The 14,422-nt window shown below is 42.5% G+C and overlaps 2 protein-coding genes across 3 annotated transcripts in view; one reads left to right on the forward strand and one right to left on the reverse strand.

Moving 5' to 3' along the window:
* The first annotated feature begins 1,062 nt into the window (after positions 1 to 1,062).
* OPN1SW (opsin 1, short wave sensitive) lies at positions 1,063 to 7,538 on the forward strand. The gene is made up of 5 exons (XM_021002402.2): positions 1,063 to 1,898; positions 2,523 to 2,691; positions 3,249 to 3,414; positions 4,443 to 4,682; positions 6,056 to 7,538. The coding sequence occupies exons 1-5, from the start codon at positions 1,553 to 1,555 to the stop codon at positions 6,173 to 6,175; spliced, it is 1,041 nt and encodes a 346-aa protein (XP_020858061.1). The 5' UTR covers positions 1,063 to 1,552; the 3' UTR covers positions 6,176 to 7,538.
* A 68-nt stretch (positions 7,539 to 7,606) lies between these two features.
* Positions 7,607 to 14,422, reverse strand: part of CALU (calumenin) — a 31,344-nt gene continuing 24,528 nt past the window's right edge. For both annotated transcript variants that reach the window (XM_021002302.2, XM_021002301.2), the window contains exons 5-7: positions 13,688 to 13,748; positions 11,497 to 11,696; positions 7,607 to 10,080 (exon numbers count right to left, since the gene is read on the reverse strand). In XM_021002302.2, the coding sequence (XP_020857961.1) occupies positions 9,976 to 10,080; positions 11,497 to 11,696; positions 13,688 to 13,748 (366 nt within the window). In that variant the 3' untranslated portion in view covers positions 7,607 to 9,975. The remainder of the gene's footprint in view (positions 10,081 to 11,496; positions 11,697 to 13,687; positions 13,749 to 14,422) is intronic.

Genomic DNA, 14,422 nt, shown 5'->3' on the forward strand with positions numbered 1-14,422 from the left:
CAATCAGTGGAATAAGTGTAAATCAACAGAACCATACATGGGTCTTTAAAGTTATGAAATTAGTGAGGGGGCCTGGCAGGAACAGCATTTATGCCTTAGAATAGTGAAAGAGAAACTGGAAATTAAGATAATACTCATCAACTGGGGAGTGGCTGAAGAAGCTGGGGTATATGAATGTGATGGAATACTACTGTGCTGTAAGAAATGACAGATAGGATGGTTTTAGAAAAACATGGAAAGACTCGAATAAGATAATGCTGAGTGAAATGAGCAGAACTGAGAGAACACTGTATACAGTAACTGCAATATTGTTTAAAGACTGTGAATTTAGACTAAGCTATTCTGGGGGAATAGTATAGGGAAGCTACATGTCGAAGTAAATAGAACACTAGGCCTGAAGTCAGGAAGAATCATTTTCATGAGTTCAAACCTGGCCTCAGACATTTACTAGCTGTGTGACCCTGGGCAAGTCACTCACCCCAGGTTGCCTCAGTTTCCTCATCTATAAAATGAGCTGGAGAAGGAAATGGCAAATCACTCCAATATCTTTGCCAAGAAAACCCCAAATGAGGTCATGAAGAATTAGACACTACTGAAATGACTGAACCACAAAAGCTATTCTTTGTAATAAGAATATTCAAATCAACTCTGAAGGACTTATGAAGAAAAATGCTATCTACCTCTGGAGAAAGAACTGATATTGGAAGCATGTATTTTATGTTTCCACATATATATCCATGTCAATGTTGGCCTTCCCTAATTCGGGGTTGGAGGGGGGAAAGGGAAGGAAACAACTCAAACACAAAATGTAACACAAAAGTAAACTTAATTTTAATTAGTTAACTAATAAGGGGAAAGGTAAGTAGGAGAGGCTTGCAAAAAGTTTGTCTTAGAGCTGGGCTTTAACATGTCACTGTTAACATGTTCTTAGTGGTTGACTCTTGGCATCCCCTCCTGAGCTGGCTCACAGCCTGGCAGCATTGATCCTGTGGCCCTTTACCCTCCAGTTCACCCCAGGTTCTCATTCTGGTGTGGGGGAGGGGGATTTGGGGAACAGTGAGGGCTCAGGGGAGAGGGCAGCAGGAGGGTGGCAGATTTCCCTGCCCCCTCCCAGTGCTGAGGTGGGGAAGGGCAGAGAGCTAGAAGCCTTGCTACTGAGTAGGACCCCAAGTGACATACTGGTGTTGAATACTGGGAAGGCAGCCTCTAGCATTCTTAAAGGGTTGATAAAGGAGGTAGTGAAAACAGCCCAGTTTGTATGAACATTTCCCAGGTCCTGGTGATCTAAGGTCTTTCTACTCATGCCCTAACCCCAGCTTCAAACTCCCTGACAAACAGCTCTGGGGACAGGGAGCAAAAAAACAGGAGGATTAGAGAGCTCAAGGGTCTCTAATCCCAAACTTTGTCTTTAGGATTTAAGAGTCTCGCTGATCTTCCAGGGGACCCATAAGTGGCTTTGAGGGACTTTTCAAGGTGGTTTGTGGTAGGGGTGGGGGAACATAATCTATAAGAGGGAGCGAGTGGGTGTACTGATAGACAATCTAAGAGCAAGATGTCAGGGGATGAGGAGTTCTATCTCTTCAAAAACATCTCATCAGTGGGACCATGGGATGGCCCTCAGTACCACATTGCTCCTGCCTGGGCCTTCCACTTCCAAACGGCTTTCATGGGTTTTGTCTTCTTTGTAGGGACACCCCTCAATGCTGTGGTGCTCATTGCTACACTTCGTTATAAGAAACTGCGCCAGCCACTCAACTACATCTTGGTTAATGTCTCCTTGGCTGGTTTCATCTTCTGCATCATCTCTGTCTTCACTGTCTTCATCTCTAGCTCCCAGGGCTACTTCATCTTTGGCCGCCATGTTTGTGCTATGGAGGCTTTCCTGGGCTCTGTGGCAGGTACTGGCAAGGCAAAGGCAGGCAGAAAGCAGGGCCCAAATGTTGGGCCCTCCAAAGACCCGGCTGTTGGGCTTGGGGTACACTACCAAAGAAGTATATTGGGAAGGAGAATATTGGGGATATTTTGAATCTGAGAGTTAATGAAACATAAGACAGGGGAGGAGGGCAGGAGTCTAGCCTGGTTCTTACCAAAATGGGATGTCTACATCCTATAGCTTACATCTATTCTTTTCTCATTCCATCTGTGCCTTCCCCAGAAGATGCTCCTTCACTTCCTGAACTTGCGTGTCCATAAATTTGGCTTTCCCTAGACCAACAGTTCTTTACCTGAGATCCATGTAGTCCTCAAGTGGGTCCAGGAACTTGTATGGGAAAGAGTTACACCTTTGTTTCAGTATAATTGGTTTCCTTTGTAATCACATGTATTTTATTTTATGCATTTAAAAACATTGTTCTGGGGTGTCCACAGGCTTCACCAGACTGCTACAAGAACCTGCAACATGCAAAAAGAGGTTTAGATCCTCTGTTCCAGACTAAACATCTACCATTTTTTTTCCATCTGCCCTTCCACGCCCTACATACCACATATCTTTGCTTTACTCATGTCTTCACGTTTGGCCTCAGGATTGGTGACGGGCTGGTCATTGGCCTTCCTTGCCTTTGAGCGCTTCATTGTCATCTGTAAACCTTTTGGCAACTTCCGCTTCAACTCCAAGCACTCGATGATGGTGGTTCTGGCTACTTGGGTCATTGGCATTGGTGTCTCCATCCCACCCTTCTTTGGCTGGAGCCGGTGAGAGCAAAGGGGGTGGGGTGTGTATGTGGAATTGAGCCTGGGATCCTAATGCTAGGGGCCAGGGACCTGGGAAAGGAGCTAAAATATGATCTGCTCCCACCAGGACTTTCATCTCCTAAAACATAAAGCTGAATTCAGTGAAAAATTCAAGAGCTAAGGCCCTAGATGGAGGTTGAGGAGGTTTAGAGGAGAGAAATGAGTACTAAGAGAACTGTTCTCCGTGAAACTAGTCTATATCATGACTGACACATGATGACAACTCTTTCCTGCCCTAAGTTTCTGGATAGCCAGGGTCACAGATCTAGCAAGATCCAGAAATCTTGACTTCCCGTAACACCTAGGGTTTAACTTTTTTTAAAATTCCATTTTATTTTCAGTTCCAAATTCGATTCCTCCCTTCTCCCCCTCCCCCACCCATTGAGACAGCAAGAAAAGCAAAATCCGTTACCAATACGTGTAGTAACTGTGTGGCACAAATCCTGGTCTTAGCTGCGATGAGCTTTCCTGGAACTGTCCTCCCCATCCATACGATGGACTGCCCTTGCCCGTTGCAGGTACATTCCCGAAGGCCTACAGTGCTCCTGCGGCCCTGACTGGTACACAGTGGGCACAAAATACCGCAGCGAATACTACACTTGGTTCCTCTTCATTTTCTGTTTCATTGTGCCTCTCTCCCTCATCTGCTTCTCCTACTCCCAACTGCTGGGAGCCCTCAGAGCTGTGAGTACTGGCTTGACCTGAAGATCAGGAAGGGAGAGGGTCTGGGCTGCTGGGAGGAGTGTCGGTCAAGGTGAATGCTTTCTTCTTTTTTAAAAAATTAATTTATTTTTAGTTTTCAATATTCATTTCCACAAGATTTTGAGTTCCAAATTTTCTCCCCATCTTGTCCCTCCCCCCACTCCAAGAGGGCATGCATTCTCAATACCCCTTCCCCTGATCTGCCCTCCCTTCTATCAACCCCCCCTTCTCTTATCCCCTTCCCCTATTTTCCTGTAGGGCAGGATAGATTTCTATACCCTATTGCCTGGATATCTTATTTCCCAGTTGCATGTAAAAACATTTTTTAACATTTGTTTTTAAAACTTTGGTTTCCAAATTGTGTCCTTTCCTCCCTCCCCACCCACCTTCTTTGAGATAGCAAGCATCTCAATACAGGTTATACATGTGGAGTCATGCAAAACACTTCCATAATAGTCATGTTGTGAAAAACTCTATTTCCCTTTATCCTATCCCACCATCCTTGTATTCTATTTTCTCTTTTGACCCTGTCCCTCCTCAGAAGTGTTTGCTTCTGATTACCCCCTCCCCCAATCTGCCCTCCCTTCTATCATTCCCACCCCCCTTATTCCCCTCCCCCCTATTTTCCTGTAGGGTAAGATAGATTTCCATACCCCATTGAGTGTGTATGTTATTCCCTCCTTAAGCCAAATCCAATGAGAATAAGATTAAGGTGAATGCTTTCTAACACAACAGTGTTGTGAATCCTTGTAGCAGAGAGAAGAGTGAGTCCAAAAGTGTTTCACATGAAGTATGTGTATCAAGGCATTAGCTAGGACATTATAAACCAGGTGTGAAAATAATCTGAAGATATCAGAGATCACCAACAGTGACTCCCTCCTGGAATCGATGCCAAAGGTCATGGGCACAGAGAGGTCAATCCATAATCTGGGATGAAAGTCTGAGGCCCCAGATTCCTGAAGGCCAGAGAGAAGAAAGGCCTAGGGCTCACCTCTCCCTTTTTCCCCCAGGTTGCAGCCCAGCAGCAAGAGTCAGCTACAACACAGAAGGCAGAGAGGGAGGTAAGTCGCATGGTGGTGATGATGGTGGGTTCCTTCTGCCTCTGCTACGTACCCTATGCTGCCCTGGCCATGTACATGGTCAACAATCGGAACCACGGGCTGGACCTGCGGCTTGTCACCATCCCTGCCTTCTTCTCTAAGAGTGCTTGCGTCTACAACCCCATCATCTATTGCTTCATGAACAAACAGGTGAGGCTCTGCTTCTACTCCAGGCCCCTTCCTTAGCAATACTGGAGCTTTGATATACCTGTGTGCCTGAAGAACTAAGCCACAGACACTCAGTGGCTTAGCAAACAATTGCTAGCTACAGAGAGGGTAGAGGTCATTATGGCTGAACTTGACAGAGAGGATGTCCAAGGGATAGCAAAAGATTAGTCATGAACAGGTGACTGTGAATAGAATGGACACATTTTCCACGTCCTTAAAAGGAAAGATCAGTTTGTTTTGTTTTGTTTTCCCCTGGGGAAGTCCTCTTTCTTTAAAAGGCTCTAAACAACTCTCCCGCAGACTTTGTGCCCCATACTATCTCTTTTCGAATCTTTATAGTCCTCCCACCTCACCAATCTGGCTCCTCCTCCTAGCCCCTAGCTCCATCCTAGACTATTTAAAAATCTAAGTACTAATGAAAAAAAGCCTTGAGGTTATTTGAAGAGACTGGCAATTCCTGCTCAGCCCTGAATTCCCTCTTGGTTTAGACTTCTCCATGTTCTCTGAAGAGTGGGCTTGAGTCTGTACAGAAGACCTGCACTAGGCTGGTATAAGGAAAACTCCCAAATCTCACAAGGCAAAACACACAAGAATATTCCTGGATACCACTTTGCTCCTTCCTCTAAGGGATAATTCAATTTTAATTCAATACTAAAGGAGGCTGAATGAGGACCTACATTCTAGGAGATGGCAGTTTTATCCAGCCAAAAGCCATCTCTTTGGAGAGCATGCCCTAGGAGGCTGGTGCCATTCTACTACAAGATCCTGAGTTTGGCTGTTCCTTTGGGCAGTCTCCTAACTGATCTGGCTTTCTAGGCTGGGAATCTCACTCTAAAATAAGCCAAAGGTTCTAGAAATTTATTGTTTCAATAACTTTCAATATATCAGTTTCCTTTGTAATCCTATACATTTTATTCTTTTAGAAACATTATTCTGCAGATTGAAACAAGCTTCTTTTCACTTCCTGCATTTTTTTCCCTTAGGGTCTGTCTTCTTTCAAATGACTGATATAGTAATATGTTTTGCATGATTGATCATGTATAACCTCCATCCAATCACTGTCTCAGAGAGGGAGAGAAAATTTGGAACTCAGAAATTTTTAAAAATGAATGTTAAAAATTGCCTTTATATGTAATTGGGGAATAAATAATTTAAAAAAACATTTTTTTGAGAAGGGGTCCATGATATATACAAAAGGTTAAGGACCTCTGGTCTAGATTAGCCCAAAATGCAACAAAGCCAGGAATCTGGATGGGGAGATGAACAGTCTCTCTTTTCCGTATTAGACCACTTATATTAGAATTCTAGGTTGTTTCCTACTCGGTAGACTGATTTCAATTGTCTTGTCCCTGTAGTTCCACGCCTGCATCATGGAGATGGTATGTAGAAAGCCAATGACAGATGACTCTGAAACATCCAGCTCTCAGAAAACTGAAGTCTCCACTGTTTCCTCCAGCCAAGTTGGCCCTAGTTAAGGGATCCCATAGTGGCCCTTAACCGGAGAAACCTGCCTGGGTACAAGTTTTTAATTCCTTTGTCTCCCCTGCTCTAGACTGCTACAAGTTGGGTGGCCACATGGGGGAAGATCGAAATGGGTGTTCATTATCCTTTTTCTTCATATCTTTTCTACTCTCATCTTAATGACAGGTGATGGTTCACAGCCTTTTTTTTTTTTTTAAAGGCAATTGGGGTTAAGTGACTTGCCCAGGGTCACACAGCTAGTGTGAACAGCAAGTGTCAAGTGTTTGGTCTGAGGCCGGATTTGAACTCAGGTCCTTCTGACTTCAGGACCAGTGCTCTATCCACTGCACCACCTAGCTGACCCGACAGCTTTTCTTGATTAGTTGCCTCCCTAGACTAGTGGTTATCTGGCTGAGTTAAACAGTCACGAACTGCACTGGTGTAGCTTCTATTCTGAAACAATTTCCACATGGAACTCTGAAGGAATCACTTATTTTCACGTGGCTTGTGGACTTAATCTCATTCCTTTAATACCGTGTATAGGTTTCTCTGTCAGAGTTTATCCTGGCATCACTACATCCTGAGATAATCTCCTTTCCTCCTCTCCCTTTACAAGGCCCTGAAAAATGAGGTCAGAAATAGCCCATCAGGCACAGGGCAGTGCCCTGCAATCGCTTGCTCTTCATGCTTGCTCCAGGCTGGCCGGGGCTTGGGTAGCATCTGATTACCAGAAAGCCCTGAGCCAGCACGAGCTGCTTCAAGTACCACCTTTGTTCTTTTGCCGAGACCTGGATGTTTTATGTACACACTTTGCATTTTATTCAAGAAACCACAACCCCTTGAATAAAAATGGCAGACTAAGCCTATTTATGAAGTTGTCCTTCTTAGGTATGACAATCTGCCTAAACATCTGACCTACAGGAATGTCTCTATAGCCCTGAAAAATCTATATAAAAATGGCAGACTAAGCCTATTTATGAAGTTGTCCTTCTTAGGTATGACAATCTGCCTAAACATCTGACCTACCGGAATGTCTCTATAGCTGAAAAATCTAGGGATCACTGTGAAATAATCCAACTGGTATAAATGTAGCATGTGCCTCCAGGAGTGGCTTGTATTTTGGCACCAGCAAACAGTAAGCACTCATATTACAACGGCATGCAGCTGGACCTCATTCTAGAAGTGCAGCACTTGGGGAAACAGGGAAAACCAGCAAGATTAGTTACAGCTGCAGTGGGAGAGAAAACCGCTTACAAGAGTTTAGGAAGGATGTTGTCAGGCTGGCAGAGGGCAGCATCTGAGTGGACGTCATCAACTTGAAATGTTTCCCTCTTATCAATCCCACTTCCCTTGGCTCCTTCTTTTGGATGACCTTAATTATAAAGCAAGTATTCATGGTACCAAGAGCTACATCCCCACGGCCTGAAGAGAAAGATACACACAGATACAATGAATGTAAACAGTTTTATTGAGAAACAGATAGGAACCTGTTTGCATTACAGAATATAAAACTTGGTTTACACTCCATAAAAAACAAAACACCCAAATCAAGAAGAGAACCAGCATTCACAGGCCACACGCTGGGGAGGTGTGGCCTGTTTGCTCATCAGCTTCATGCTTTCTTGAAACCAAAAAGAACCCAGGGACTTCATGAGGGATTTCAGTAAAATGCACGCTGCTGAGCACCCAGCATGCAGAAATTGCTGCTGCTGTAATATGCTAAGATTCACTCTTTGGGTGGATGATTTAAAAACTAGAGCTGGGCTCTGTGCACTGTTGTGTGAACCCTCCCCACACAACCCATGACTGAATTGCATTAAGTAAGCTGAGGCTGGGGTATGGACCACTAGGCGTCTTCAGCCATTTGGCACTGAAACCGGGGATCTAGCAGGGCACAGGACCTCAAATCAGGGGCTGCACCTAATGGATTAAGAGTCACCCACACTAACCAGTCTTTCTCAACATGGCCATTAGAAGATCAAAGTCCTGACCTCGTTTAGAGTATTCACCCAGTTCCACCTGATGCTATCAAGTTATATCAAAGGTGTGTTATCTATAAAGCGATACATGAAGTAATAAAGGATATATATACACATATGTCTTAGTGACCCCAAAACTGCTTACTTGGAACACAAAATGTGTTTTCATAAGAGGTCTACGTACAATTAAGGTCCCTCAAAAGATATAGTGTTGTGTGAAGCAGGGAGGAAGGGAGTCTGCAGAGCTGAAAAAGAGCCATTTCTTTGACCATACTTAACTGGAAAATATAAAGCCTTTTCCAAATTCCCCTTCTCCTCTAAGAAGGGTTGGCAGCCTGCTTAGCCATGTAAATTTTATTTTGGGGGGTGGGTGTGGGCAATGGCACTCAAACCATAGGACCCCTGCCAGGAAAGCCATCTATCTGTTGGTGGTATTCCCATCTCCTCTAGACTTGAGCCATGGAGTTCTCCTAGCTGACACCAACCGAGGCCTGGGCAATTTTCATCCAAGAGAAAGTGGGAATAAGTGGTTTGCATTTTGAGGTAAGAGGATCCCTGGTATATTGGGTAGCATGTGGTTTTTTAGGAAACCAGCCCACGAGGATATAAAGAACACTGCAATTGAGATTTTTACTAATACTGTAAGAGGGAAATAAGAATACCCTATCCTACCTAGGGCATTTCCAAGTGCAGCAGCTTTCATATGATGGGGTCTACCAGAGTTTCTCTGCTTCAAACCACATTCCATTTGAGCACATTTTACCTTGAGGTTCCATAAAAGAAATGCCTTCACTGATCATTTCTCTTGGCAGGTAAAGGCACTTCAATGACATGACTGAAAAGAGTAAACTATAACTTTTTGAAGCAGGAGTCACTGCCCAGTGCTACCAGGTTGGCCTGGAGAGCATAAGGCAGGGGGTCGGTCTGTCACCCATCCGCCTGCTGTCTGGCTGGCAACTCAGCAGATAGTAAAGATGATTTCAACAACTGTCATACAAGCCTGCCCTGGGTATTTCAACAAGTAAATCCACACAGACCTGAGAGTGAAGAAACTCGTTTACTTTTCCTTCAGTTCTCCAGTTGTCCCTAGCGATAGCTTTGTGAAAGGACAGATCACACCCACAACATGACTGATTTTCAAGTCACTGGTCCTAACCCTTTTCAATCCAGCTGTGCTGTCAGAATGAGTAAATGCAGCACTTGCAGCAGAAAAACTGCATCAGGGCAAGCCTGGCCCAGATTTACAAGTAAGAATCCTTCCTTGCCAGGGACATGAGGAGGAGGGTCAGGTGCTGGAGAGTCAACTGGTCACAACGAACAGTTGGAAATGTCATATTTTTAGCCAGACAATGCCACGATGCTGTCTCTTTGATATGAAATACTGGGCACTTTTTTCTTTTTCCCTCCCCTGGCTTCTCCTTGTTAATCTTAGGCTTTACAAAATTAGTTAGCTAAGCAAAAAGTACAAAAAAAATATAGAAAGGGTTGGGGATAGTGATAAACTAACATGATCGTGAGGTGAGGATGGGCATCCTTCATTTCATACTCCCAACCAGAAACAAATACAAAAATAAACAACTTGTTATACATAAAACAAAGTATAAATCTAAAAAAACACAAGTGTCATAATTACAGTTTCTCATCAGAAGCACAGAATGTCCCTCCAGTCCCTTTGGGAGGAGGAAAGGGGACGGGATATGTTTTGCTGTTGTGTTTTTTCACTGCTTTAAAGTTTGTAATAACAGTCTCAGTAGCGAAAACGATTTTCATGTGAAACCAGAAGCTGTAAAAAATAAATTACTTTTGAAGAAAAATGGGTTTGGTCTGTCAACAATTCAGAATTCATCATGTCGTACTAAGGCCTCGCCGAAATCTGTGGCTTGGCTGCCCACAAACAAATCGTACTTGTCAACGATCTCCTCCTTAGTAAGTTTGCCGTCCTGAAACCAAAGATTACATGTCAGGAAGGTAGTCTTTTTCCCACCCCAAGTTCAGAAGCACTAACAGAGTACAGAGGCTAAGCAATTTTGTGTGTGTGTGTGTGTGTGTTTTTAGGCAATTGGGGTTAAGTGACTTGCCCAGGGTCACACAGCTAGTAAGTGTCAAGTGTTTGGTCACAGACCACATTTGAACTCAGGTCTTCCTGACTTCAGGGCCGGTGCTCTATCCACTGCGCCACCTAGCTGCCCCGAAGCTAAGCAAAATTTAAGATTACTATTCTCTTCCTCATTATAAGTAAACACATGAATCCTACCACTACCAGAAAGAAGTAATCATTAAGTAATACACCTGCTTTACAGATAAGGAAAATAAACCGTGGTAGAGGGAAGTGGGTAGGTGAGTTAGAAATGATTTCTTTAGCTCAGTGACAAGGATTGCTCCAAGGAGATCTCTCCAAAAGATCAGAGGCAAATGCTTCAAAGTGATTCAAGTACTGTCTGACCACTATCAAATGGAAATTTGCTTATTAAGACCCCAAGAACCTTGATTGCTATATCAGTAGCAATCAAGAGTGCTCAAAGGTTAACAATAGCCAGAGGACAGATTTCGAACACCTGAACCTCTAAGTGGCACTTTCCTTTTCTCAAGTGGCACAGAGTCAAGAACTTAAAGGAGGGCCTTCTCTAAACATTCTTTGACACCTACTGTGTTATAAATATATCATCAGATGTGCCTTGATAGTATATGTAACATTAAAAAGAATTGCTGGCAGAGATAGGGGGAGGGGGGAATACCTAACATAATATTCTTTATAAAAGCATTAGCTGCTTTTGTTACATTTTTAATAATATGCAACCACTTCTCTACCTGAGGAAAACTAGAACAAAATGCAGTCTAAAATATTTTGCACTGAACTGTAATTTCTCTATTAGTTTAGTCTGGAAACTGGTCCGTTTTAATACATGTTTTTTAAATGTTGTATGTAGTGGAAAAGCTGCAGATCACTGGAATACATTTGCTAAATTCTCAAACTGCAGGGACACAGGGTGATATTGGCAGTGACTGTTCTACACTGAGGCTTTGTTTAGTTTATTTATTAAACTATACAGTATTTAAAAATTAAACATAGCTTTAGTTAAAACACTAAGCTGAATTAGTCATGTCCATTCAGACATAACCTGAACTACTGAAAAGATCAATTTCCAGAAGGTTTATTCTGTATAACTACATATGTTAGTCCTCAGTAGAGTATTTTTATTTTTGTTTTGGTTGTTTGATGTGCAATATGTTTTTGTATGTAGGTAGTAAAAAATAAACTTTGATCTTCCATTTGCTGGGAAAAAAAATTATTCAGGAAACAGATCAGAAATGGACTTGGGATATCTTCCAAATTGCACCTGCCTGGCTACTCTTACCTTGTTCTGGTCTGATTCATAAACCAGATGCCTGGCTTCAGCTTCTGCATGATCATAGTCAGATGGCAGGATCCAGTCTTTGGTTTCCTCTTTATCCATCTTCCCATCACGGTTTTTATCTCGGAATTCCACAAACTGCTCACGCTCAGTCTTCACCCACTCTGGCTCATCAGCATTTCCATCATGGCTATACATGTCACCTGTATGTGCCCATAGACCCACATCAGCATTGTACATATGATTTTCAAAAGGCTGTCTCAGTGCCAATCAGACCAGCCAACAAAAACTAGCTATTCTGGTAGAGAAACCTTAGACATTCTTCACAGTTTCAATACTACTTTTCCTACTAAACAAGAATTTGTGTGTGGGATAAGATAATCTTATAGCTTAACAACAAAACAAAACAAAAAAAAAAAGGGAGAACACTCACACTCAAAAAACCCCAAAAGAAGAAGGTGTTTATAAGACTCCCAAAATGCTACTGAATGTCGAAGCACTACTGTACAATACTTCTTTAAAATCCAAGAGATCTGTAAAATCAGTATTTGATAGCTGAAGGCAAAATATCATCATGGTCAGAGTCTCAGCATATACACTCTCTACCACACGTAGGTAGCATGCAATTACAGGTCTTTCATACACCTTTCCTGATAGTGACATTGTCCATCAAAACTATCTGTGTGCAGTATTCTCTTATACCCAATTAACTTGGACAGATCTAAGAACCACGAAACTTCGAACTCTAGTTATGCCAATAAGCACAATACACATCTGTGATCTCATCAATGTGAGTACTCCTTCCACTAGACCAGGCCGCAACTCAGTCAGACCTTCTCCCGGGGCACTTTTACCTCACAGGTAAATAAGTTCTAGCTCCTCCCCAGAAGATCTGATAGGCTAGCATTATCCAGTTAGGTCTGTTGCTTTTGTTGTGGGAACCAGGCAAACCCTTGCTCCATTCCTTTGCTACCTTTCCCCAAATGCCTCCTGAAACTAAGTATACTCTGAATGAGGGGCTCAAAGCCCTGAAATTTTGTGACTTGGGAGACCAAAAAAAGGCAGAAAACCACTGTTATTCAGGTTTAGGGAGAGGCAGTGTAGTAAAGTAGAGAACTGGCCTTGGAATCAGGAAGACCTGGGTTCAAATCCTGCTGAGACACACAATAGCTGTGTGACCAGGAAAAATCATTTAACCCCTCAGTGCTCTGGAGCAATTCTAAATTGTCAATCTGAACTGACAGGAGTTTCTTCATGTAGTAGTCCCCTATACTAAGGAAGGCCAGTCTCCATCAGGTTTTAGCAAGCAGGACCAAACAGTAAAAGCTCATTACTTAAAAGAGCAAAGCATTACTATGCAAAAAGAAAAGCCACAATTTCCAAGGAAATTTCTACCTTCCAAATCTCTTTGTAAATATGGCACTTACTTCTGCTGTGCCCTATGCAACCACCCCAAAAAAGTTGCTCTCTCCTTCCATCCTAAGTGGTTCAAAGTCCTTTATGGAGGCTTGGAAGAAAATGACAAAATGTCAGAATTACTCATCTAATGGGATTGGATCATCCATTCCACTGAAAAGTCTGAAAAGGTTATTTCTGGAAACACTAAAGCTCATGATAAACTTGCCAATGCAATCTGAGAAAACTACTGGTATGCTTAGCCAGGGCTGAAGTCTCCCCTTCAGAAACGAACTTCATTTTTAAAAGGAAGAATTCCAGGTAAAGCATCAGGAACCCTAAAGCGGCCTGTGAAACCGCTTCATTAACGTGAGACTACAAGAGAATAAGGGATTGCTAATTGCTGTTAACAAAGGACAACAAAATTCTACAAAGTATGAAACAAGTAGATGCTGTCTCTTAAACAGCCTATAAGAGGGGTCAGTTATCTGGCCACTCTGTGTAACTGATATCATTGCTACATGATTCCCTTTGCTTTTCCTCTGTTCCTTGTCTCATTCTTGGGTCTCCATAGATGCAAACTATTTTAATTTTTTCTGTACCTTAAGGCAACATGATAACTATCTTTAATGTCAATGCAGATCTGTTGTTGCTAACAACAGCCCCTAGCAACTTCTTCTTTGTAGGATCTTTAAAAAAATTGCTAACAACTATGACTGGCCTAATGGGTAAAACTATTTTTCTAGGTGGACAGAACTCCTAGCTTCTTTAGGGAAAAACTCGCAAAAGAGGAACTCACCAATGTATTCTTCCAGATCAATAAAACCATCAGCATTTTTATCTATGTCCTCCATTGTTTCCTAATCAGGGCAGAAAGGGATAAAGTTAGTCTGTACTAAAGTGAAAACTCCGAGTACAACATAGCCAACCACTCTTCATACATGCGCGCGCACACACATACATACACACACACACACACACACACACGTGCGCATACAGTACTTTCCTTATAACAACCCTTTGAGTTACACAGTGCAAGTATTATTTCCCCATTTTATGGATGAAAAATCTGAGCCATCAGAGTAGTTAAATACCTTGCCCACAGTCACACACCCAGTAAGTGTTTGAGCTGGGATATGAATCCACATCTCCAGATTCTAGACTGCTTTCCACTACAGAGATGCGATTAAGCAAAGATTAAAAAAGAGAGAGAGAGAGAGAGAGAAAGTTCTTATGAGGTATCAGTATCATCTCATGTAGGAATGTAAATAGTTTGACCTTATTAAGGCCCTTATGATTTCCTTTTCCTGTTTGCCTTTTTATGCTTCTTTTGAGTCTTAAATTTGAAAGCCAAATTTCCTATTCAGTGCAGTTCTTTTCATCAAGAATGCTTGAAAGTCCTCTATCTCACTGAATATCAATTTTTCCCTCTGAAGGATTATACTCAATTTTTCTGGGTTGGTGAGTCTTGGTTGTAATCCTAGCTCCTTTGCCCTCCAGAATGTCATATTCCAAGCCCTCTAATCCTTTAATG

Source organism: Phascolarctos cinereus, unplaced genomic scaffold (genome assembly GCF_003287225.1).
Source record: "Phascolarctos cinereus isolate Bilbo 61053 unplaced genomic scaffold, phaCin_HiC Scaffold_1;HRSCAF=81, whole genome shotgun sequence".
Classification (NCBI taxonomy): Eukaryota; Metazoa; Chordata; class Mammalia; order Diprotodontia; family Phascolarctidae; genus Phascolarctos; species Phascolarctos cinereus.

What these genes read in the sequence shown, in the direction of transcription:
- OPN1SW (XM_021002402.2), top strand. Translation starts at nt 1,553, where the DNA reads ATGTCAGGGGATGAGGAGTTCTATCTCTTCAAAAACATCTCATCAGTG. An exon ending in TTTCCTGGGCTCTGTGGCAG is followed by an intron (nt 1,899 to 2,522) that starts GTACTGGCAAGG and finishes GTTTGGCCTCAG; the next exon opens with GATTGGTGACGGGCTGGTCA. An exon ending in ATTGCTTCATGAACAAACAG is followed by an intron (nt 4,683 to 6,055) that starts GTGAGGCTCTGC and finishes TTGTCCCTGTAG; the next exon opens with TTCCACGCCTGCATCATGGA.